Genomic DNA, 23,841 nt, shown 5'->3' with positions numbered 1-23,841 from the left:
GTGCTGATTTAGCAGAGACTGTTGTGTAGGTTAGTATGTAGGTCGTTGGATCCATTCAGTCTTGGAGCAATTAACTCAGTGGCAGTGTCTGAGTGGGGTATCAGATGTGGTCTGGGCTGACCTGTGGAGCACAGCTATGCTCATCGGTAATCCTCAGGAGACTATGACAGGTGTTGACGACTTCTCCTCATGAGCTGGAGTAAGGGGAGTGGCTGTGTGTGTGTCGGGTCCCAGCCTCGGGTAGGGGGACCTGCAAGCACAGGACACACGGTCCTCAAATGAGTGTGAATGTGTTGGCAGCAGAGCTGTCTTGTTTCTACATGGAGGGGAAGGGCCAGCCATGGAGGGAAGGGCCAGCCAGCAGAAAAGAAGCCTGTGGCCCTCATGGAGCAAGTGGTGTGCTGTTAAGGACGTGTCTGATGCCCTTGGCTGGAGGAGAAGGATGATTGTTTTTATGCATTTTACAATGACAGGAAAAGGAGTTGCAAAGTGTTACTTCTAAATGTTTACCACATTAACTATGCTAAAGACTACAGAGCTGCCTGCTCCGTAAATGCCTTTTGGTATTTTCTCAGCGACTTTCTCAGTTTTCTTTTTTAAAATTTTCAAGCCAAAAGGAAACTGGTCACTTTGAAATTTAATTGGAAAGTGTGGTAATAAGTCCAGATTCGTAAGACGACTCCCAAGACCTAGTGCTCTCTTCCACCAATGTTTATAATCCGTCTCTCCCTTTGTTTTCTTTAAGCGTCACGCACTTCTAACAACACTATTTTTGGTACATGAATGTTGCAAATTGATCTTCAAACAGAAATGGTACTGTTTTAAAACCTAATAAATGAGCGGCGAGGAGAGATAATTAGTTTTGTTTCCAACAAGAAACAATTAAAAAGAGTAGAACACACTGTAAAGATATATACCATTTAAAAGTAATTCTTGACAGATATGTGGGGTTTTCCCCCACTAATTTGTATCTTCAGTAGAATATTAACCTAATACAAGTGTTTTTCATTAAAAATCAGTAGCCACTTTACAAGCATTATTTTTTCCATGCCTGAATCAATTTTGTTGCTGTTTTCTTTGACATTTTGGTGGGCTTTTGTTAAATGAGAGATTTTTTTCTCCCTGAGAAGATAACATCGGCACACACATACACATGCACACACATACACATGCACACACATGTACACATGCATACATACCATACACACACACACATGCACACACACACATGCACACACACACACACACACACATGTACTTACATACACAGATGCATTCCATAGGTGCACACACACCCCTACTCATTCTTATAAGGAGAACACACTCCTACAGACCAAAGTAACAAATTCACCAAAGTCCACGTCTGACCAGTGGGATTTTTTTTTCAAAACCTATTTTTAATGATGGTTCTTAAATGTTTTAACCTTCCTTTTAACCTTCCACCCACCAGAGGTAGTGGGAAAGAAAGGATATGGGGAAGTGGACCTGTTTAGAAAGGTTCTTTAAAGCAATTCTCCTCTGTGCTGACTGGAAATCAGCAGTTCAGTTTACTGGTCTGCAGCGGCAGCTCGATCCACTCACAAACACCTCATGGATGCACCAGCAGTCCATTTCGATAGGATAGCAAACAGGAATCAGCAGCAGTGGCCCTACCTAGCAGAGACAGGCAGGCCTTGGCCTTGGCTCAAGTCAGCAGGAGGGGCCAGGGAAGCATGCCAGAAGACATTCTCAGCTGTGGCTCTCTCAGGGAATAGAAGATCAGCAAAGATGCGAGACCAACAGGCATTGCAGTGCTGGCTCTATAAGGAAGCCAGGCTCAGCCCCTATCACTGTCCATTGAGTCCCATTTATACCCTCCCAACGTCATGTACCCTCCATGTGTCCTGCCTCGACATAGGCTTCATGCCCCAGAGAAGGAGGATGCTAGAGGGATGAGGTGGTAGTGGATGAGTGGGTGTAGGAGCACCCTCTTAAAGAAAGGCAAGAGGAGGGAATGGGATTCGTGGAGAGGAGCCTGGGAAGGGGACACTATTGGAAATGTAAATAAATGAAGTAACTAATTAAAAAAACTAAGGCAGACTAGTAAAGGAACCAGTGGGATTTGGGGTGTAAGTTCCAGGTGTACAGATGATTCAGAAGCAGTTGTACCCCCTGAAAGCACAGCACAGGAGTTTCCTGAAGCTCCACAGACCTCAGAATCTCCTCTTTTCCGAGCAGCACTGCTTAGGAATCCTCCTGCAGCAGCATACCCATTTCTGTGTCCTTGGGTAGGGCCATGGTGAGAGTTTCAGCCTTCCCTAATTTGTGAAGTTTGCTGGCTTATAGAGTCTCACGTACTCCTGTCTCTGTCCCGGAGGGAAAAGCGTCAGAGCAAATGGCTAGAGAGTAGTTTTCGTGTACCAAAGCATCCCTTCACTAGTCAGTTATTTTTACCACTGTGACAAACTACCTCAGGAAATTAATCTAAACGGAGGGAAGATTTATTTTTTATTTGATACTTGAGAGGTTCTAATCGCGGACACCTTGTTCTTTTGTTAGGAACCACTGTGAGGACTCTGAGGCAAGGCAGCATGGGATACATTGTGCCAAAGATACTCACAATGGGAGCCAAGAAGAAAGACAGAAAAGGCCACAGTCCCAGAGTTCTCTACAAAAGCACACACCAGGGAGCTAACTTCCTTCCCTTAGTTCACAAGTTAAAGGTCCAACCATTTCCCAGCACACCAAAGGCAGACAGCCAGGTCTTCATCACTGCAACACTGGGGAACATTTAGCATCAAACTACAATTTCTATGGGGAGAAGATTTCAGGCTATGAATGTTTTGGAACTCAAGTGCTCTTGACTGTTTCAATCCTTCAGGATATTTACACACACAGAATATAATAAAAATGTCAAGTGGGTTTTCTTGGGCTTATTTTATCCCCTGAGTACGTAATCAAGCAGTCTCATTTCTGATCCTGTGTGTGTTACATTAGCACAAGCAGTTAGATCTAGTGGCTCACACGTGACTCAGGCCAAATTTCTTAATATCACTGAAACTGTCTCATTTTAAAAATAGCCTCATAACGTTTTTTTTAAATTAAATTGATTAATAAATGCCTACTAGAGATAATGAGGACTTATTTAGCAGTAACAAAAAAATCAGAATTTACTGTGGTATATCCCTATTATCCATAGTATATTTATATGCCAATAACTACATTATAGGTTAATTCAAATATTATGCAGTTAGATCGGTAGCATGAGATCAGAAATTTGAAATGTTTTTAACTTTTTAAAATTAGTTTATTAATTTTATCTTGAAACAGAGTTTTTCCATACTATATTTTGATTATGAATCCCCTTCCCCCAAATATTCCCATATGCTTCCTGTCTCCCCGCTTGCCTAAACCCACATCCTGTCTCTTTTTAATTAGAAAATAAACATATCTCAAAAGAGAGAGAACCATATACTAAAGTAACAAAATAAAAGCAGGTAAGTGTGAATAGGACCAGTCAGACAAATGGAAAAACGTGAAGAACCAAAGATAAGGCACAAGAAACATATGTAGACACACAGACAGAAGGCTAGGCTCACAACCAAAAATATAAAATTGTGTGCATATGTGTGTGAATATGCATACATATGTGTATGTGTGTGCACACGTGCATATTGAGTATGTGTCTATGGGAGCACAGGTGTGTATGTGTGTGCATACATATGTGTATGTGCACATGCCACATGTGCATATGTGTGTGTGCATGTGCATGGCATGTGTGTCTGTATATATGTGTGCATGTACATGTGTGTATGTGCATGCATGTATATGTGTGTGCACGTCTGTGTATTGTGCACATGTGCGTATGTGTGTGTGCACATGTGTGTGTCAGAGTGTGTATGCGCTCAGGTGTATGTGTAAATGTGTGCACATGTGTGTGCACATGTGCACATTGAGTGTGTACATGTGTGTGTACACATGTGCATGTGTGTGTATATGCACATGTGTATGGTGTGTATGTGTGTGCATGTACGTGTGTGTTTGTGTATACATGCATGTGTGTGTGTGTGTGTGTGTGTGTGTGTGTGTGTGTGTGTGTGTGTTGGTGTATGTGGGCTGTACATGTGGAGGGCAGAAGACAACTTTTGGAAATTAGTTCTCTTCTTCCACCATGCTGTTTCCTGGGATTGAACTTGGGCTACCAGGGTTGGTTGCAAACATCTTTCCTTGCTGAGGTGTCTTGCCGGCTCCAATTTCAACTTCATGTCATTATTGTGTTTGGCTCTAGCCCCCATGTCCTCCCTCTCTATTTAGTTTAAAATAACTTGTTATTACACTGTATATTCTTGGAAATAAGAAACTTACCATTTAAAAATTCTCAGTTAAACTAATTTCTCACCACAGACTCTCCCAAATAGACCTGGAAATATATTTGTCATGTCTTCCTTAGTTCTTCTAAAAGTGTGATTTCAGAGTACTTTAAAAATTGTCAACATATGACTAAGCAATATATGTAATATAGATCTAAAGAGAAAATATAATATAAAAATAATAAATTTTTATTAATCATGGGGTTAGCCAAAATGTGAATTTTTTGATTTTCAAAATTATGATTTATATTTCATATATTTGCCATACTGTTTAAAACTAGTGTAGCTACAAAAAAAACTCCACCTCTACAATAGCCAGTAAAAATAATAAAATAACTCATATAAAATTACAGTTGTATCTCTGGGATTCATGAAATTATAATATCATTTAAATCAATCAGGTAAATATACACAAAGAACAGTAACAAGAACAAATATGTACAATTTTTAATAATAACTGATAGACTGAGTACTTTTTTCCTTCTGGGTTTTTCTCTAATATCTGTTAGACATCATTAATCAGCAGTCATCCAACTGGTTTGTAAAGAAAGTTTTGTTGAAAAACCATGCTCAGTTATTCACTGCTGCCAATAAAATTAACAATACAATTTGGATAAGCACTCAATATAGACTGTGTAGCCTGCAAACCATACAGTAGTCATTTGTTCTTCACAATAAAATCTTTCTTTGAACCCTTATCTTATAATTGAAGTTGATAAGATACTATTATTCATCCCATTAAGAAGACATGAGAGGTACTCACCTTCCTGATAATGTGCTAATGCACAGAGGACATTAACATACTGTATACATTGGACCCAAGAAGAACATATTAAAGGATCTCTTTGTGTGCATGTGTGTAGAATGTTCAAAAGGAAAAAATCCAAAACCATGGGATCAGAGACATGAGGTGTTTTCTTAGGGTAGGAGGACCCCAACAGAAGTGGGTGTTCAGAAAGAGGTACCATGCAAAGGCCCAGAGCTGTAGCTGTGTGGTTCTGTGAGTATGGAGCATGTTTTTACAGTTGGCTTTGATTCACCAGGTACTGACTATGTTCTAAGCCTGCTAAGACAGTATACTTTAGGTATTCTCAGCACACACTCACACACACACACACACACACACACACACACACACATATGTATATTCACAAAAATGTGATTTTTTTTCCTGCAATCTCTATACTTCAAGAGGATGTGGACTCAAGTTTTCCACATTGTGGAAATATATTAAATTGTACATCATTTCCTCCTACAGGAAAGTTTTAAGTGTTCTTAGGAGTGTGTGTGTGTGTGTGTGTGTGTGTGTGTGTGTGTGTGTTTGATATATATAAAATATATTAAAGAGCCTTTTCTCCAGTTCTTCAATAAATAAACACATCATCCATGTAGCTAGTAGAAATCCTTGGAAATGAGGGAGAACGGGGTTACGGGGAAGAGAGAGGAGAGAGTCACAAAATGGTCAGTAGCCGTAATTTTGGAAGGCCAGTGTTTTGAATTAAGATATTCTTAAGGTTTGGTGATGGCTCAATTGTTAAGAACCTGACACAAGATTATGAGGACCTGAGTTCAGTTTTTCAGGATCCACATAAAAATGTTACGCATATAATCCCATTGCTGGGGAAACAGAATGAGAAGCGACTCCTTAGAACGTTAGCCCTCAAGAGCAGCTAGATCAGCATGCTCCCAATACTGTGAAAGAGGGGTTGCTGGAAATGGACAGGGGGAGCAGTTAAGACAAACAGTGTATATCAACCCCTGACACACATGCAGGCACGCACGTACACACACACAGACACACACATACACACACAACTCTCACACACATACACCTCATATGCATGCCTGTACACACACACACACACACACACACACACACACACACACACACACACACACACACACACACCCTGCATAAACACAGAAGAAAGCCTTTGCTGCATAGTAGCTATGTTTCTCCCTGGCCCTTCAGTTTACTCCTGGATTCTTCTCGTCCAAATGTTTTCATCCCATAATCAAGTGCTTTTAGAGTTTACCTCTTAATAATCAATGCTGCATAGCCAACACTTACTTTGCTTTGATTTTCTAATAACCATCGAAGTACAAGAATACTAATTATATTAATAAAAATCACGCAGTAGTTAGGATGCGAATGCTCTTTCAGCAACTATGAAGGGCATTACACAAAATAAAGAATGTAACATGAACTGTTATTTCTCTTCCACTAGGTTGTTTTCGTCTCCAGTAGAAGCTCAGAAATGCCATCAGAGTCTTCAGTAAAGGCAACGGCGGCGCCGCCTCCATTCCCACTTCCTCCGGACGGAGGGTGGGGCTGGGTTGTAGTCTGCGCATCCTTCATCTCCATTGGGTTCTCCTATGCCTTCCCCAAAGCCGTCACGGTATTCTTCAATGACATCAAGGACATTTTCAAGACCACCTCCAGTCAGATCGCGTGGATATCCTCCATTATGCTGGCTGTCATGTACGCAGGAGGTAAGGCTCTCCGTGCGAAGGGGTTTCTGGAGTAAGAGCATAGTCCCCTTTTGTCCATATATTAAACTCTTACACATTGATCAGTTGAAATCAATCGGAAAAAAGCACGATCAGAACTGCGTTTGTAATTGGTTTGTGGTAGTTTAGCACGATTCATCTGTTTACCTCATTTTGAGTCCTAAATGGAATATTGGCAAGAACAGAGAATTATTTGCACAAATGTGGTTTGCGGGACTATCAAGATTCCAAGGGGTTCTGCTGTTTGCTTTGGAATGAACACCATGCTGCAATGTGGCAAATGTATCTCGGCATGGCCATTGGGACCAACTTGCTTCCTTTGGAGTAGAAAGGAATACCATGTTTCTGTTGGTTTATAAAACCAGAACATACTCTTGCACTTCCCAGCATGGCGCCACCCACCAGGCATTTTCTGCAGATGTTCAAGTCGTTGTACATGGAATAACTCCTTATTGTTTTAGGACAACCCCCCTACAAAAACAAAACAAAACAAAACAAAAAAGCAAAAAAAAAAATGACATCATTTTAAGTGGCTGCTTCCAATTATATTGTTAGTTTCTCGGTTAAAACAAGCATAAACCATGAGAGGGAATGAATCCATCAGACCACCCCATATGGGAATGTGAAATAATGAAAACCACTCATTGTCAACATTGTCAACAGCAGACCAGAATCTTAGATTTTCTTTTCTGTATACATCATTTACATAAAATTCATGGGGTTTGGAATTTTCATTTGTCAACTGGTAATTTACCTTTGAGGAGCAGTTACAGACTTAGAATGCAGCATTGAAAGCAATTATTTAAGTTGTGTAATGTCATTTCCCACCTTTTCAGTAAAGGTAACGTGACTACTAATAAGGGCCTGGAACATTAGCAATAATAACCAATATTTATTGAAATTTGCTCTTGGCCAAGGCCTCATTCCACACTTGATTTGCGTGACATTCCCCAGTCCTCTTAAGGACCTGAGAGACGATCTTGTCCCTTTTCTGTTCTGGCGCTAAGGACATAAACACACGTAGCTCATTGGAGGCTCACTCAGCACTTCCTGTGGTACCTGAGGTACCCGTCCTAACACCCTGACTTGTGCTGACCTCTAAACCTATTCCCTGTATTAGGCCAAGAGAGAAGATCATCTGTAGTATTCGGTATCTAGCCTTGGAATTTAGGCACTTCATTTCTGACTATGCTCCACTGGTGAGAACTGATTATTGCCCTACGTTGAGGTTGGGGTCACAATAACTGCAGGCTTCCTGGAAGAAAAATAAGAACTGGGTAAGGTTCAGTACATCTTAGATAGAGTTTCCAACCCAACAGTCAATGTCCCCAAGCAAGGGAGAGCTGGTATGTAGAGGTGCCATAGTCACGGCATAGACTTTGAGCTAGCTAGATAAAAAAGGGGCTTATAAAATGAAAGAATGGCATCATATAATTCAATATTTTCATTTTCTAAAACTAGTGTGACATCTTAACGAACATTTTTTACTGGACTTGTCACATACAAATAATTTCATTTTATGAATGCATTCGTTTTCTCTTTAAGATGTGTATGGTATAAATTTGAAGAGGTACAAATGAGAACTTTGTTTTGAAATCGTGTCTCATATATTTCGTGCTGGTCTTGATCTCATTTCATAGTTGAGGATGTAAGGAGATCTTGAACTTCTGATTCTCCTGTCCCTACCTTTTAAGTGTGGGATAGCAGCATGCTATGGAATGCCCAGGTCATATCGTTTGGGGTTGAACACAGGCATAAAGGCTAGATAAGTTCTCCACCAACTGGAATACATCTCCATCCCTCAAATGAAAACTCTAGAAGTTAATAAATACCACAGTAATTTGATATTTCTAAGTTTGGGGAAATCATTAAGGTATTTAGAGTAATAGAAGAATAAATTCTGTCTAAAGTTAAGTGGATAAGTGCTTGGTGTGGTTGCCTTGAGAAAATTTAAGACACATAAAAATACTGAGTTTATAGGAGCTAATGATGGTGAGATCTAGAAAAGGTCCAAATAAACCCTTGGAATATTGCCCCAAATCTTTAATTATCAGGGCCATGATTGTTTGAGTGCCATTCCTGGCTTCACAGAAATAGCACAACAAACCCCCAAGCTTTTGTGGGAGGAGAACCCAAAACCCGTTAAACTGTAACACACACTGCTTGATGTAGTTTATGCATTCACGTGGTTCCTCATACTGTCCACGTTTTATGTCTTCTCCCTGTAGCCAAGCTTTTACCTTTGAATAAAAACAGACTTTGGGCCAGGCATGTCGGGAGGCAAAGACAAGAGGAGTTCTACAAATGTGAGGTTCGCCTGGTCTTTGTAGTAAGTTCTAATCAGCCAGGACTACACATTGGGACCTTGTCTCAAACACATAAAGTGGCCAGTTGTAGTGGCACATGCCTAATTTAGATCCAGCACACGGAGGCAGAGGCAGGCAGATCTCTGTGGGTTCATGCTGACTTGGTCTGCAATGTGAGCTCCAGGACATCTGGGACTATGTGGATTTACTCTGTCTCAACACCAAACCTAACCAAACTTAACCAAACCAAAACAACAAACAAACAAAAAACCTAATCCACACATGAGTGGACGGTCCTGGAAGTTTGCTGAGAGATTGTGTCTTATGAATACAACAGGGTTGCTTCATCCAGGATCTCTCAACAGCAAGTCGAAATGCAAGTCGAAATGAGATGTGAACAATTTCAACACCAGCTGACATTCCAGTGTGGACATGGAAATCTCATGGAAACCTACCTCTATACGAAAAGCTACGAGCAATTAATAACTGAAGAGAAAGGGGAAATCAGTCTTCCCTGGAAATGAGCCTCCTCATGGGTTGCAGTCACCTATTACCAGGTGGTCAGTTGCAAAATACACATGCACAAGTGACAGTTTCATGTACTCTCATGCACCTGCTGAACAGTAATAATTAAAGATAGAAGAGTTTATGAATCCAAGTCAAGGGGAGAAGTGGAAGCAATGCAAGGAAGGAAAGAGAGGAAGTGTGATCACATTTTAATTAAAAATGCTTGCAGTATTAAAATACGAAGTTAAACGAAAATGAATACATTTACCACTAGTAACATGACTACATCCTTCACATTAAGCCATGACTTTTTTATATTTAGAAATTATATGTATATGCATCACAGCAACTGATTTGAAAGAGGCATGACTTGGAGGAGAGGCATATAGGAGGGTTTGATGGAAGGAAGGGAAAGTAGAAATTATGCCAGTATATTATTTTATCAAAAAAGAGAAGAAAAGAAAAGGAATACATTTATAAATCCAAGTAACAGAAAATGATCAGTCCCGTCAACCTTTAATAAGGCACATGGTGATGGATTCACCAGAATGTTAAAAACGCCCTTAGAATGCATTAGTCTTTAATAATCTCTCGTTAATGGGACACCAACTAATCTAACAGAAGATAAACAGAAAGAACGTGTGGTGTGTAAGCCAGAACGAGAGAGACAAATTTCAGTTCCTTTTTCTGCAATTGTTTACAAGTTATTTTTTTTTTTACTAAAAGGCACAATGCCTTTTGAAGCTCAGTGTTTTTAATAAGATGGTTGCATACTGTACAACTTATTCGATTAACTTGTAAAAGTTGATCAGTTTTTTGTACTCTCTTAAAGCTGTGTAAATACAGCCCCAGTTAATTTGAGAACATTTTCATTACCTCAGAAATAAATCCTGTATCTTCTCCCTATGATTTAGCTGTCTTTATAGATGGGTCTACTCTTAGCATTCTCATAAATGCCCTGTCTCACTACCCACTTTTGTTTGCATAAGGCAAAGGTGTGTGTGTGTGTGTGTGTGTGTGTGTGTGTGTGTGTGTGTGTGTGCGCGCGCGCGCATGCGTGCACTCTCGTGCCCATGTGTGAAGGTTAAAGGCCAAAGGACAATTTGCAGAATCAAATGCTCCTTCCATCACGAGGGTACTGAGCTTTGAATTGATGCTGCCAGACTTGGCAGCAAGCACGTTTGCTCACTGAGCCATCTCATGACCCCTTATTTCTATTCATTAAAATGACAAAATGTCTACAAAAATCTCATTGAGTTTTAAGTGTGCTAGCAATCTTCTGCTGGCCACTTGGCCTGCCCTCAATGTTTATATAAATAGTCAGAAAACTAACTCTTCAAGCAGTTGACAATTGCGGATGGATGTCTGGGGATGAAGAGCTCCAAACATCTTAGCACTCTTAGCCCTGGGACCTTTTCTGGCTTGGACCTGTGCAGATTCTGTGCATGCTACCACGGTCTCCATGAGTTGGTACATGTTATGTCTGGAAGACACTGCTTCAAGGTGTTCTCTATCCTTGATGACTCTTAGCATCTTCACACTACAAATCCCCATAGTTCCCTGATCCTCGAATGGGAGGGGATTCATGAAGACATCACATTTAGGACTTAGTGCTCAAATCTCTTATTCTCTGTACATTGTAGAGTTCCAAGTCTCCATGTTAGTTCCTATCTCCTGTAAGAGGAGGCTTCTCTGATGATGGCCAAGGGAGACACACACACCCATGGGCACAGCAGGAGTCAATTTTTTAATCAATGCCATTCCTTTAACAAAACAATAGTGTTTGGTTTTCCCATAGGCCCAGGGCCTATCTTCTCCCAAATTCTTTGCCAACCAAGCAGTTTTGAAAATAAACATTTTCTTCAGAGACAATAATTTAGAAGTTCAATTGATTTGATCAATTACTTATCAATAGATTTTTTTCCAAGTGTGATTGACAAGTGTTCTGCAATGACTATTAAGTCTTCTGTCAAAAGTGCATTTTTCTAGGGCTCGCCCTCAACTCTGTTTCATCATAATTTCCGTTGGTAAAGAAATCTAACACACATCTCTGAAACCACTTCAGTTTAACACCACAGTTCCTTCTTATATAAGGCAAAGTCAATATTTGATTCAAAATATTTCAATTTTTTTCCTATGTGGGGAAGACCTCCTCTTATGAAGGCTTTTCTCGGTTGATGACTATAAATAAATTCACAGACCATGAGGTGAAAAGGCAGATAGTTTAGAGCAAAGTGTAATGAGTCTCTCCCATGTTACTGAAGATACGTTCAGCACAATGCTAACTGCATTTGCCTAGAGAACATCTAAGAACTGACACACTCATTAGAGCTTTGCTGTCCACCTATTAATCACTGCAGGGGGGTCACCCAGAAATATGGAGTGCTGTTCTGAGGTCTGGCCTGTGATGTCAGGACTGGAGCCTCTTGTAGTAATTAGTTGGCATCTGGGCCCTAGTAGCAAGGCATTATCTTCCCTTCTGATGTCTAAATTAAAAATGAAACTAATAACAGGTATGCAGAAAGGGTGGAAAAGAAAGCAAGTTACATTGATACATTGCTTCATCCCTAGAATAATGGCACTAAATTACAGCAACCCATCTGGCTGCCCATATGGTCTCCCAGAGTTCTAGCAAATTCCAGCAAATAGGTCAAGCTGAGTGGTCATCCCATTAATACAGCCCTAAGCAGAGGTAGAAAGTGTATTTTGATCTTAACTTCTGCTTCCTTTAGATGACGGTGGGATTTATTGTATGAACGGTGATGAAGTAGGATAGTGGTTTTGTGCAACCCTAATCTGTTGCCTTGTTTAGGGATAATGCAATGGTAAGAACATGTAGGATTTCCAAATACAAATTTTGGGAAGCAGATCTATATGATTATTGATTATTTATGTCCCCCCCCCTCTAATTCACTTTGAAGGGGGAAATGCCAGTCATTCCAGTGAGCAGAATAGACACTGTGCCCCTGGAAACTTGATCTGTTCGATGAGATATTTGAGAACCAAATGTGATAAAGAATGGACATTGTTTTATTACATGCCACTGTGAACAAAGAAGCAAGCATTAAACCGTTGAAACTTATCCTGGAGGCTAAGAAACAAAAGGTTGTAGCACAGCAGATTTGTGGGCATAATATACAATGTATGGCTATTCTTTTTAAGATTTAAATGAAGCCATTATCACCCTCTGATCTGTGCTTTGTGGTACTTTCTAATATTTGCCTGTTTGGGGAGAGCATTAATATAATTCACATCACAAGCTCTCTCTGCAGCAGTCAAAGCAAAACTAGTTCTGTTCTCATGTTTGAGGTAGCTAGGCCTTTCCTCTTAACTCTCCAAATCCCAGAAGGTCTACCAGGTGCATTTGGATAATCATATACATATTATACATGTGTGATTAATCTGAATGGCATTCCTTGAACAAGAATTTGCTCGGCTGCCCATATTTGCCTACACCAAGCACACTGGCCATTTATTTGGTCGTGAGGCGATAGCACCCACTGTTCCCTGCACACCAGTTGCATAAGGTACCTGTCAGTTGTCATCAGAGACAATGATATCTGGATAATCCAATGTTACAAGGTGCGATAAGGTCTTAAAACGACTAGCTTGTTCATTTACTTATCTTATGAACATACACTCTATACCTGTTACGTAAAAAGCGCGGCCCAGTGGAAGCCTTAATGAGCCATCAGACGCTTTGCTTCCCAAATATCTTATTTAATTATGGCTGTGCTGTGAATCAGTGAGGAAACAGAGTCAGCAGTGCAACACTTTGCGGTGAAAGCGGATCTCATAGCTGCAAGACCAAGCAGTATCTCAGAGCTGAAGGATGGAGATTAAGCATTCAACAGGACAAAGGGACACATTTGAGACAGAGGAAACAATGTATAGAAAGGTCCCAACAGAGCAGAGAAGGTTTTAGTACCTAAAGGGAGATTAATACGGTTGCTGTACAATGGCAAGTTGGAGGAGGAAGAGGGGGAAGAGGAGAATGATCTTACACCCAGTGGGCTTCATGCTTTGCACCCTCATGGATATGAAAACCCGCAATCTGAATATAGGACTCGAGGCATTATATTGATCTGGAGGACAGCCAGAAAGACAACAGCACAGCAAGCAGCTTAAGCCACAGGAACTTCTTCCTTCATGGTTCTCCAGGGAGGAAAAGTCCAAATTCAAGGCTTCTGTCTGGTTGGTTCTTGGTCTCTCCTCACCTTGTAGGTAATCATGTTGCCCTTTTCTATATACCCATCTCCATGTTGTCCTCTTTAGGAAAATAGTGACCCATGTTAATATGCTTATGTCTTTAGTTCACTTCCTTACAAGTCATGTTCTTGCAGGCCACTGTGTTATTAGTGGAGGCTTCTAGGAAGACAGTTAAACTCAATACAGGTACAAAGATCACAACAGTGCGTGTTCTAGCCTTTTGAGTGAATTTTCAAAACGTCACATTCAAAAAGGAGCAGCATCATCATTTAGAATGCGGTCAATACAGATGATTACCAACGTATTCTGGACTGCAACAAATACAAAATTAACAAATGATAAACCCTATTCTGAGGACCAGTGACCATCTCTTTATAATGTTTCTTTCAACTGACAGACACATGCCATGTCTTTGCTGTTTTTATTCTAAAACCTCTCATTTAATTACACTCTTGAACTGCTGTTATAAATCTTACCATAGACAGCATTATAAATTATCCCTGGGTGAGGCTTCTCAAACATGTGTTCTATATTGGCTCATCAGACTTCTTAAATTTAAGCATAGTAATCAACACACTACCACCAAGCTTGGCACTATATAAAAACCAGAAAGCACAAAAAGGCAGGGAATTTTTGTGTTTCTAAGATCATGAAAAGGACCTTCGTTCACTACCTCCAAGCTCAAATAGGAAAGCTCTTCACTACCCTCTTTGAACTCTTGTCAAGAACATAGTCACTGGTTCATTCAGATGTTCAACACATGACACATACTCCCCAAAGACATTGAAAGCTTTGCAAGCAGTGATGTATGCATCACAAATATAGTTTAGTGAGCACGAAGATTTACAGATACAGAATCTGAAGAAGGGTGGCCCATAGCCTTGTAGCCTCTCTGACTGAATTACATCAGACTGGTTGCCTGGCTGTGGGCATCACTAATCACTCATCTGTATTGTAGCAATTCTGCCTATTGCTCTGTGACACTGAGAAAAGTCTATGTAACCGCAGGGCTAGTTCATATAGAATTTATAGGACTTGTGTAGCCAGGCATCAGTTATCATCTAGATTTTTTGGAAGTTCTTCAATGAACACAACTTGTGTACATTGTTGAGACAGTAAGGATTACAGCTCAGTTCTCTCTCCCTCCAGTCACAGCAACAGCATTAAATGTGAATGCTTGGAAAAGCGTGGATGGAATATTGACAAAACTCTGCAAACATTAGCTGTTGAGCAAACGAACAATGAATGAACCTCGGAATTCTCTGACTAGAACGGGCACTGCATATTCTAGAAGGTTGCTGCATATTCTGGAAGGTTGCTGGCTACAAGTTCCGGCTACACCTGTGGCCTCACCTCTCATACCAATCAATGATTTCCACCCCAAAGAGGCAGCCTGTGTGTGTTTTCTCAGCACTCCATTCCTGGAAAGTTGAAAGCAAAGAAGATCATTCAAAACACATGCACACACACACACACACACACACACACACACACACACACACATACACTGCAACTTTCTCTCTTCTATTAAAAGATGGAATGTTGATGGAGCAAAACGGAGTGACCACAGGGAAGTGGTTGTGAGCAGGCAATTTGGGTTTCTTCCCCCCCCCCTTTTTTTTCAGTTTGACCAGGCAAACCAGTGCTGATGTCAGAGACTTATATTGATATGGAAATAGAAGAACCATCTGCAGGGTCTAGGAGGATGCCAGTGTATATAAACACCCACACCACGAAGGAGTGCCAAGTTTCATGTTCTTTGTACCCACACAAAGGGCAGGTGGGTTTGGAAGCCATCTTGTACTCAATCCGTCTCACCAGGGATGCAGACAGGGGACTCCTTTCATCAGCTGGCTAGATAGATGAGACAGATCAATGGCCTCTGTGTTCAAGTAAAAGACTCTGTCTCAGTCAGCAAGGTGGGCAAGGTGGAGTACAATCATAAAAGAACAACCTGACCTTGGCCATTGCCCTCCACATGCACACACACACAAATATGCACATTTGAGTACCTACAGACATTTGAACACACAAACATATACATGAGACTAAAGATTTGTTTAAGCAAAACCTGATTTATCTACAGAACAAAATAGTATTTTGGGGTCCATTTTAGCTCCTTATTAGGAAAAAATATAGAAGATTATACCCTTTCGGAATTAAACTCAACAGGTGAGCACCGTTGAGATATTGGTGAAAATGTGAACTGGTATGTGTTTTGCCAATGACTCCTATAAAATCTCTGTATGAAGAACAACCTCCCAAATACCTCTTGGATATCAAACGTATTCCACAGTGAGTTTCAAATTCATATGAAATATTTATGAAGAGTTAATTAGGCTCTTTCTGTTAAAGTAATTTAACGAGATAGCTCAGATAAAAGGAACTATAAACAGGGAAAATGCCCCATAGGAGAAGTACTCTTGAGCTGTGGTAGAAAGGAGTGCTTGGCAATTTCTGTTAAACCACATGTGTGAGGCTTTGGACTGTGCAAGATACTTTCCTAGGAAACACAACATCTCCACAAAGCCAGCAGCAGCCCCCAGGCTGGATCAAGGACAGCTATGTTGAGGCTTGGGGCGAGCTGTCACCACTTGTGGAGCTGCTTCCAAAGGGAAGGTGTCTCTTAGCTTCAGTCATTAAGTCCACGGACATAGCCTGTTTTGTGGTTCTGTTGGTCTTATCCTCAGATTCACTGTATGAGGAGACAAATGCTGAACTTTATCTGACATAGCTTTTTCCAAGCTACCGATACAGAAATAAAAATTTAAATTAAATTTACAACAGAAGTGCCCCCCCCCATTTCAGTCCTCCACAGGGAAGGTTCTGGGGAAGTGTGGTAGTGGGGGGGAGCAGGTCTCAAAGCATCTTTGTTTCTTCATGCGACACCAAGCTTATAAATATTTACCACACACAATGAGTTTAATAAGTGGCAAATTAAATTAACCATATATGTGAATACTTCTTTTACCCTCCATGAATCTTATGTAGTGTTCCTAAAGGCTGCAGTGTAATCATTCGTTTGCTGCTTTACCACCAACATCTTTTCATTTGTCCTCTGACATCTATCCTAAGAATTTATGGTGCCTTCTCGTTTCATCATGTACTCAAAACTTTCCAAGCACATAACTTACATTTTGACTAATTTCTAAGAAAAATCACCTCTCTCTTCCTTTTCTTCAGCCTCGCCTCATTTAACTTCTGAGACATAGGGCCATTGTGGGTTAGGGGACACTGGTTCAGTGACAGGGCACTTGACTGTGCTTAGATCCCGGTGCTGGCATTGTGGCTGCATGCTTGTTGTGGGTACTTATGAGGAGACGCTCGGTATTTCTCCAGCTCTACTCCTTATGCACAATGGCCCACGATTACTTACGTGAGTAGAGCCTCTGAACTGTTCCTACTATCTCCCACCCTCCAACTCCCATCACATTCAACAAGAAAGAAAGAGCTCATGGCCTTCTGGGTAGAAGACACTTTACTATATAATCTGGCTATATCAACATACTGCTTTAACTTTGAACTTAAATTTGTATTAAGAAGTTAAGCTTTCCTGATGATGTAGTTACACCTGTAGCCTAGAGACTTGAGTAGATAAACAGATGGAAATAAAGTCTTGTATGGCAATGCCTGCCATACTTTCAGTTTCCTCTGAAAGAATCATGTTCAGGCGATGAAAATGGGCCATGTTCCCATTACCTTCATTATTCTCCATCTAAGTGCATCTAAATTAAATATTTCAGCCTTTAGTCTTGATGTTATCTTATGCTTAGAACACACACACACACACACACACACACACTTTTAAAAATGTGATAGTCTAAGAAAAAGTTTCTTGTATAAAAAAATGTATAAATCACCAAATCCACACTTGATTAGCGAAATGTCACTGGACCTAGGACCTTGGCAACGGTTGGCTGTGTTGTGTTTGAACAGATTGTAAAACAGTGTGTGCTGGTCCAAAATCTCCCCTATCACAAAGCGCTGCCAGAGAGAGTTCAAACTGGAGTCTCTGAAATGAAGATAAACACATTTGTGGGTTGGTGTTTGCCTTTGATGTAGCTCATGCCTCTTCAGGAAAGACAGGCAAATCACATTCTGCCTTCATCGAGTAGACATTTCAGGTCTAAAAAGAGTTACAATAAAAACAATATAAAATTCTGAAAGGTATGGTTTATGTGAACAGATGTATTAACTAAATTTTACGACATTGGAATTTCAGCAAGGAAGAAAATGGAGAAGTCAGGGCCCAGAGAAGACTGAGAGGACCAATTTTATAGCAGTCACTATCAATAGCCTGTAGACACTATAATGCCAGTAAAGAATGAATTAAAGTAAATTTTGTAAAATAATTTAGCATAATTTTCAAAAATCATCAGTGATAAGTCAAGGCAAATGAGAGCAATGATATTATTTGATATGCTCCATTCCAAGCCATTAATCTACCCTTCCCTGATGATTATTACATGATTTGTTTACTACAAATAATGCTGAAAACAGGTTTAATCTCTAATCCTTTTGACTACAATGTCTATGCTTCTGTTAACGTTTCTGTCTCGTGGCCATGTAATCTCCCAGCCATGCACTCTACTCTTTTCTTTTATTACCCTTCTCTGTGTCGTTCCTGTGATAAAGCTGAATGTATTCCATTGATGGTTACAGCCATGGGCATGACTGACCAAGGAGCACAGTCTAGGGAGAACAATCACCTTGAGTCCATTCAATATTTTCTTACATTATTTTTTGCCTATATTCATAATAAACTAAATTCTTTTCTAAATTTTTTAAATCTCCTCTTGTATTCTAGCAACATTCTTGAGTTCTGCCTGCATTTCCTTTAAAGTAGAGCTTAGCCTTTGCAAGGCACAATTAGTCCCCATGCCAATAGAAATAAATCATTTGTTTTGAAAAGGATTTGTCATGGTAATGTGAACTCCTTTCATTCCAGAGATAAAAATAAAGAACAGAAGTATAAACTGTTGCAGTAATATAGACTCAGGAAAGATCTCTTGGCAGTAACTCTTTAAACATATTGCCTACACCCTCAGATATTTAATATTTTCTTTACCACCTGTGGGAGTTTGAATGAGAATCCCCCACTCCTTACCACTCAGGTATTTGAATCCTTGGTCCTTGGCAAGTGGAACTGTTTGAAGGATTTAGAAGGATCAGGTGATGTGGCCTTGTCAGAGGAAGAGAGTCACTGGGAGAGTGCATTGACATTTCAACAGCCTATTCCAGGCCCAGTCTTTTTCTCTCAGCCTGTGGATTAGGATGTAGTTCTGTCACTCTTCCAGCTCCATTCATGCCATGCATTGTGATAATGAACTAAGCCACTGGAACTGTAAGCAAGCCCCCCAGTTAAAGCTTTCCTTGATAGAGTTGTTTTGGTCATGGTGTCTAGTCACTTCACGGCAATTTTATACTACCATATGAAAATAAGTCATATTCCAATCCCAGGTCCTGTTATAATCTTTAAGATGTTACTCAAGAAATAGCTTCCACTGACATCAGCATCATCATCAACTAATCTAAACTTTTAGCCCTTTCAGTCTGCTACCTTCTCAGTTTTGAGTCTCCCCATCCCTTATTCCTGGGCTCATATCCTCACGTGTAATAATGAACAATTTTGAAAGTCATATCCATTTTATAATATCTTATTTTCCCTCACTGGGGCCCTATACCATCGGACCTGGCTTTTTAACCTCACGAGCATCACAGTCTTTAATATTGTCATAGCATTAACCTTCTGATACTACCAGATCCATCACTGCCCTCCACCGTTTCATGCCACTGATTTAGATAAGAGATTATCACTTCCTTGCATACTTGATAATTTTTCTTGGATCTATGGTGAGAACAAAACTTTGGATAAATATAACTCTGTACCTATTTAACCCTGGCATCTCTGAAATAAAAAGGAATAAAACCAGACAGTTGTCTTCCCTGGTCTCTCTTAGTTCATAATCAGTAGTCTCAAAGTGGCCTGTAATGCTGAATTCTGTGGTCTTAGCCTGGTTTATCATGTAGTCTGTGAGATGATAAGATACTTCTTTTTTTCCCCATTGAAAAAATATGAGATTTTGTTGTTTGTTTGTTTGTTTATTTTGCTGCTAGACACCTCAGGATTTATTTCTAGTTCTTCCTAATCCCCTGGTAATCTTATCACTCAGAATGTAGGCTTTTAAATACCTTTTCTCTATATATTTATAGGTAATATCATGCTTTATTTATTTGCTTTGTAAAAAACATACCTTATTTTATTTTTTAACATTTGTTTATTTTATGTATACGACCACACTGGAGCCGTCTTCAGACACACCAGAAGAGGGGATTGGATCCCATTACAGATGGCTGTGAGCCACCATTTTGTTGCTGGGAATCGAACTCAACACCTCTGGAAGAGCTCTCGACTACTGAGCCATCTCTCCAGCCCAGTTTCTTTTACATTTATTTATATTTTGGGTTGATTATTTTTTCCTATTTTCTTGGAATGGTTTCTCTATACTCTCTTTCATTTTACCAAACTTCTTTCAAACAATGATTTTGAGTTCTTTTTCAAGTAGTTCACCTATTTCCAGCCCCTGTCCCATTTGTTGGTTATTTTTTACTTGGTTTATATACTTCTTTTTGCTTTACATTGACATCTGAATATCAGAAGTTAGGTCTCAGTGCCATTTTATAGGATGAACATTCTCTGGTCAACCCTCTTAGGCATCCAGTACAGATACTGTAGGCAGGCAGTCTTCTATGGTATCTTTAGACAAGCTATCTAATGCCCAAGTTACAAGGCAGACATCCTGGCACCTATGTCTACAAACTGGTTTGTAGAGTCTATGTTTACTACCGTGCACCTTATAACTGCGTCTTTAGAGATTGGTGGGCATCCTGGATCCATGAGAAAGCACCTGGAACCTGTACCAAAGTAAGGCTATTGCAAAGTCCGGAGTTACAAAAACTGACCTAGTACTAGGTATGCCTGGACCTCAGTCTGTGAAGATGATTCTGGGTCCTGGATAAGTCTATACTGTGTATCTCCTGGAGTGAACCTTGGTACGTAGGACATGGAGACTGCCTCTTGCTGGGACTAGAGTAGGGCTTAAGTCTAGTAACCTTTACTTTCACATGAGTTTTTATAACTGGCAGATTGATACTTCTTTCATATGGATGTCTACCCTCAATCTCTTCTGAGTCCAGACTTAACTTTATGAAGTTTCCTCCTAACACTTTCCAATGCCTAACTGACACTTTGCATGACATGTTTTAATTGGTCCCCTCAGTGTTATTCTTCACATCAGGTGAACAAGGCTGCAAACCCGATGTTGTGCTTGTTCCTTAATCCTCACTGACTGTGTGAAGTAATGGATCACTTTCCAGACCTCTATGACTATTACCTTGTTCATAGCACTGACAGTTGTCATCCAGGTTATTATTGAAGTCTATAATGTCATAATCTCTGTTCCCCAACAACTGTCCATAAAATACCAAAACCCAGAGTCAGTTGTGTCTGAACCCACATAAGGCTTTCATCTCCCTGTGAAGACTGACTTCCCCTATTTCCTCTCAGCCCTTGGCTCCTATTAGCAACTTTCTTGGGCATTTTATACTTACAGTCTATGCTTGCTCTTCCCAGAATGTGTCAGCGAACTTTCATCTCCAATTTTCACCATTTTCCTTGTCTGATGATTCTAAGATTAAGAAATGGCTTCCCCTCCTGCTCCATTTCTTTCTGATATCTATACAAGCTACGTCTTGCAGCTGTGTAAGAGTTATTACTGTCTTGTTGTTTAGATCCTTCATGGAACTCTTTTCAGATCTAATAAGAGTATATTGAGATTCTCCTGGGTTCCAATAATCATTGCTAAATGTTCACATGTTACAAAAGGTAAAAGTCATGGTCTCTAGAAAAAGAGGTTTCCTCCAGGTATGAAATGTAGAGGTTAAAGGTGTGAGAACCGTACTGTGGTCTGCAGCACCTACTCACACACTGCTAACAGAGAGGATGTTGGGAAACAAGAGAGCCCGAGTGCTCAGAAGACGCTGCACGGAAAGAAAAGAGCAGAATTTTTCAGAGGAAAAGGAAGACTTCAGATGTTTGGAAAGATTCAGTGTTTCAGTGTCAAAGCAGCACAGAAATGTTTAAAGTTAATTCTTTCCCAGAAAATGAAGGGACGACATACCACGGGCATAATCAGGCACAAGTCATCCCATATGGCAACCTCGTGCTGGTAGAAGGTCAGAGAGTAAATACACAGAGAACACTCATGAGTCCTGATAACCCTCCAGCTTCCTGCTAGACCCTTCCCAAACAATAATCACTTATATTCTACTGCCATTCTCTTCTGGGTTTGGCTTTTCATTTCCACTGTGTACTTCCCTGCTGTGTGAGAAGGGTTTGCCCAAGTGCAAGTGCTAGTTAATCAACACTACAGCCCTTCTTCTTTCCTCGCCAACCAGACGTAAACCGTGTCGAAATTCAAAGTTTCAAGTACAGTTGTAGGGAGAAGGAGAACCAAGCATAACAACTTAATGTCTAATTCATAGGCATCTAACCATGCTAACCGTAGAGACTGTGGCCCTAAATAGCTTAAGCAAAACCTATCCGTAATACTCCCTCGTGTTCTGAGAGGGTTTTGCTGTATAGAGACTTCACTGACTCCATAAGCAGCCATGTGCTTTCCAAGAAAACTTTAGAGCTGCGAGAGCAGCCACCACGACTCTCAGATGCATCTCTCTTCTGCTGAGGATTAGGTGTCAGTGGAATGAGAGGAGCAGTCATGTGAGCAAACGGGCAGGCTTTTTACCCTCTACGTTTGCCAAAGAACATATCGGGTTTTTCTCCAAAAGCTATGTGTACTCTCCTAGCTAAGTACTGGTTTCCAGGTATGTGTGCTCCTGGGGAACATTTGCATGCACAGAAAGGTGAAAATAGCCTGTAGAATCTTCTGTTGATTGTAAATAAAATAATTAAAACAACCTTTTAATACAACATATTATCCCTCCTCCCCACCCAGCACATAAACCTCTTTCTATGTGTCAGATCACAATTTGCTGGAAGTGCCTGGATGCCTTGGTCCCAGGGGTTTGCCAAGCTGCCTAGAAGGATAGTGCCGGAGGAGCTTAGGACAGAAAGGGGACTGGGTATATGGTTTAATAAAACATCATTACCAATTACTGATTCCACTCAGGATGTCTTAATTAAAAGTGTGTCTAAAGGAAGTTTTTAAATTTAAGAATGGTGGTCATACATTTAAATCAGCCCTATATAAGTTCTATAAATATTAAAAGAAATGCATGTTAGAAATCTTTTCTTAGGGAAGTATTAGGTAAGATAAATAATGCAACATTAACTATACTTCCTGGTAAAGAGCTGCTGAAATATCACCACATATTGTTCCAGTGTGAAGGAATAATAAATACTGTATCTGAAGATAGACACACTGTTGAATGAAAGCACTCTATGGAGAACGTTGGGACACAGAGGTCCAGGGAACACCTCTGTGTCCCTATTCGTAACCAAACTGAAAGCCGCTGGTGAGCCCTTAATACAATTTTAAGAATGGAGTTTGCTAGAAACCTTTTGAACTTACGTATGTGAACAGTATTTAAAGAAAGACTGTAATTGTGGTGATTCCTGGATTTGTACAAGGAGCAGGGAGTTTTCCTTTCTTGCTTTATACAAGAGGGATGATTGAAGGGCACACGGCAAAGTCCACGGACACAGTCCACGGGCACAGTCCACGGGCACGGTCCACGGGCACGGTCCACGGGCACGGTCCACGGGCACGGTCCAGGGGAACGGTCCACAAGCAGTGTAGACTGAGTGCATTTACACTGCTCTAACTTCTGTGCACCACTGCTTTCAGATTCACTTTTCCTTTGTGGTCCAGGATCCATTTTTCTTTCTTGAACTAGTAGTTGGGGCAGAGGCATAGCAATAATTTAAAGGAAGAATTTTT

The 23,841-nt window shown here is 40.4% G+C and overlaps 1 protein-coding gene across 5 annotated transcripts in view; it reads left to right on the top strand.

Annotated features, from left to right (window-relative positions):
- Window positions 1–23,841, top strand: part of Slc16a7 (solute carrier family 16 member 7) — a 153,733-nt gene that overhangs the window by 85,861 nt on the left and 44,031 nt on the right. For all 5 annotated transcript variants that reach the window (XM_032913358.1, XM_032913367.1, XM_032913342.1 and 2 more), the window contains one exon: window positions 6,578–6,842. In XM_032913358.1, the coding sequence (XP_032769249.1) occupies window positions 6,608–6,842 (235 nt within the window). In that variant the 5' untranslated portion in view covers window positions 6,578–6,607. The remainder of the gene's footprint in view (window positions 1–6,577; window positions 6,843–23,841) is intronic.

The sequence above is a fragment of the Rattus rattus genome, chromosome 1, assembly GCF_011064425.1.
Source record: "Rattus rattus isolate New Zealand chromosome 1, Rrattus_CSIRO_v1, whole genome shotgun sequence".
In the NCBI taxonomy this organism is placed as follows: Eukaryota; Metazoa; Chordata; class Mammalia; order Rodentia; family Muridae; genus Rattus; species Rattus rattus.
The sequence above is the reverse complement of the archived record's forward strand: the minus strand, read 5'-3'. Positions and strand labels throughout refer to the sequence as shown.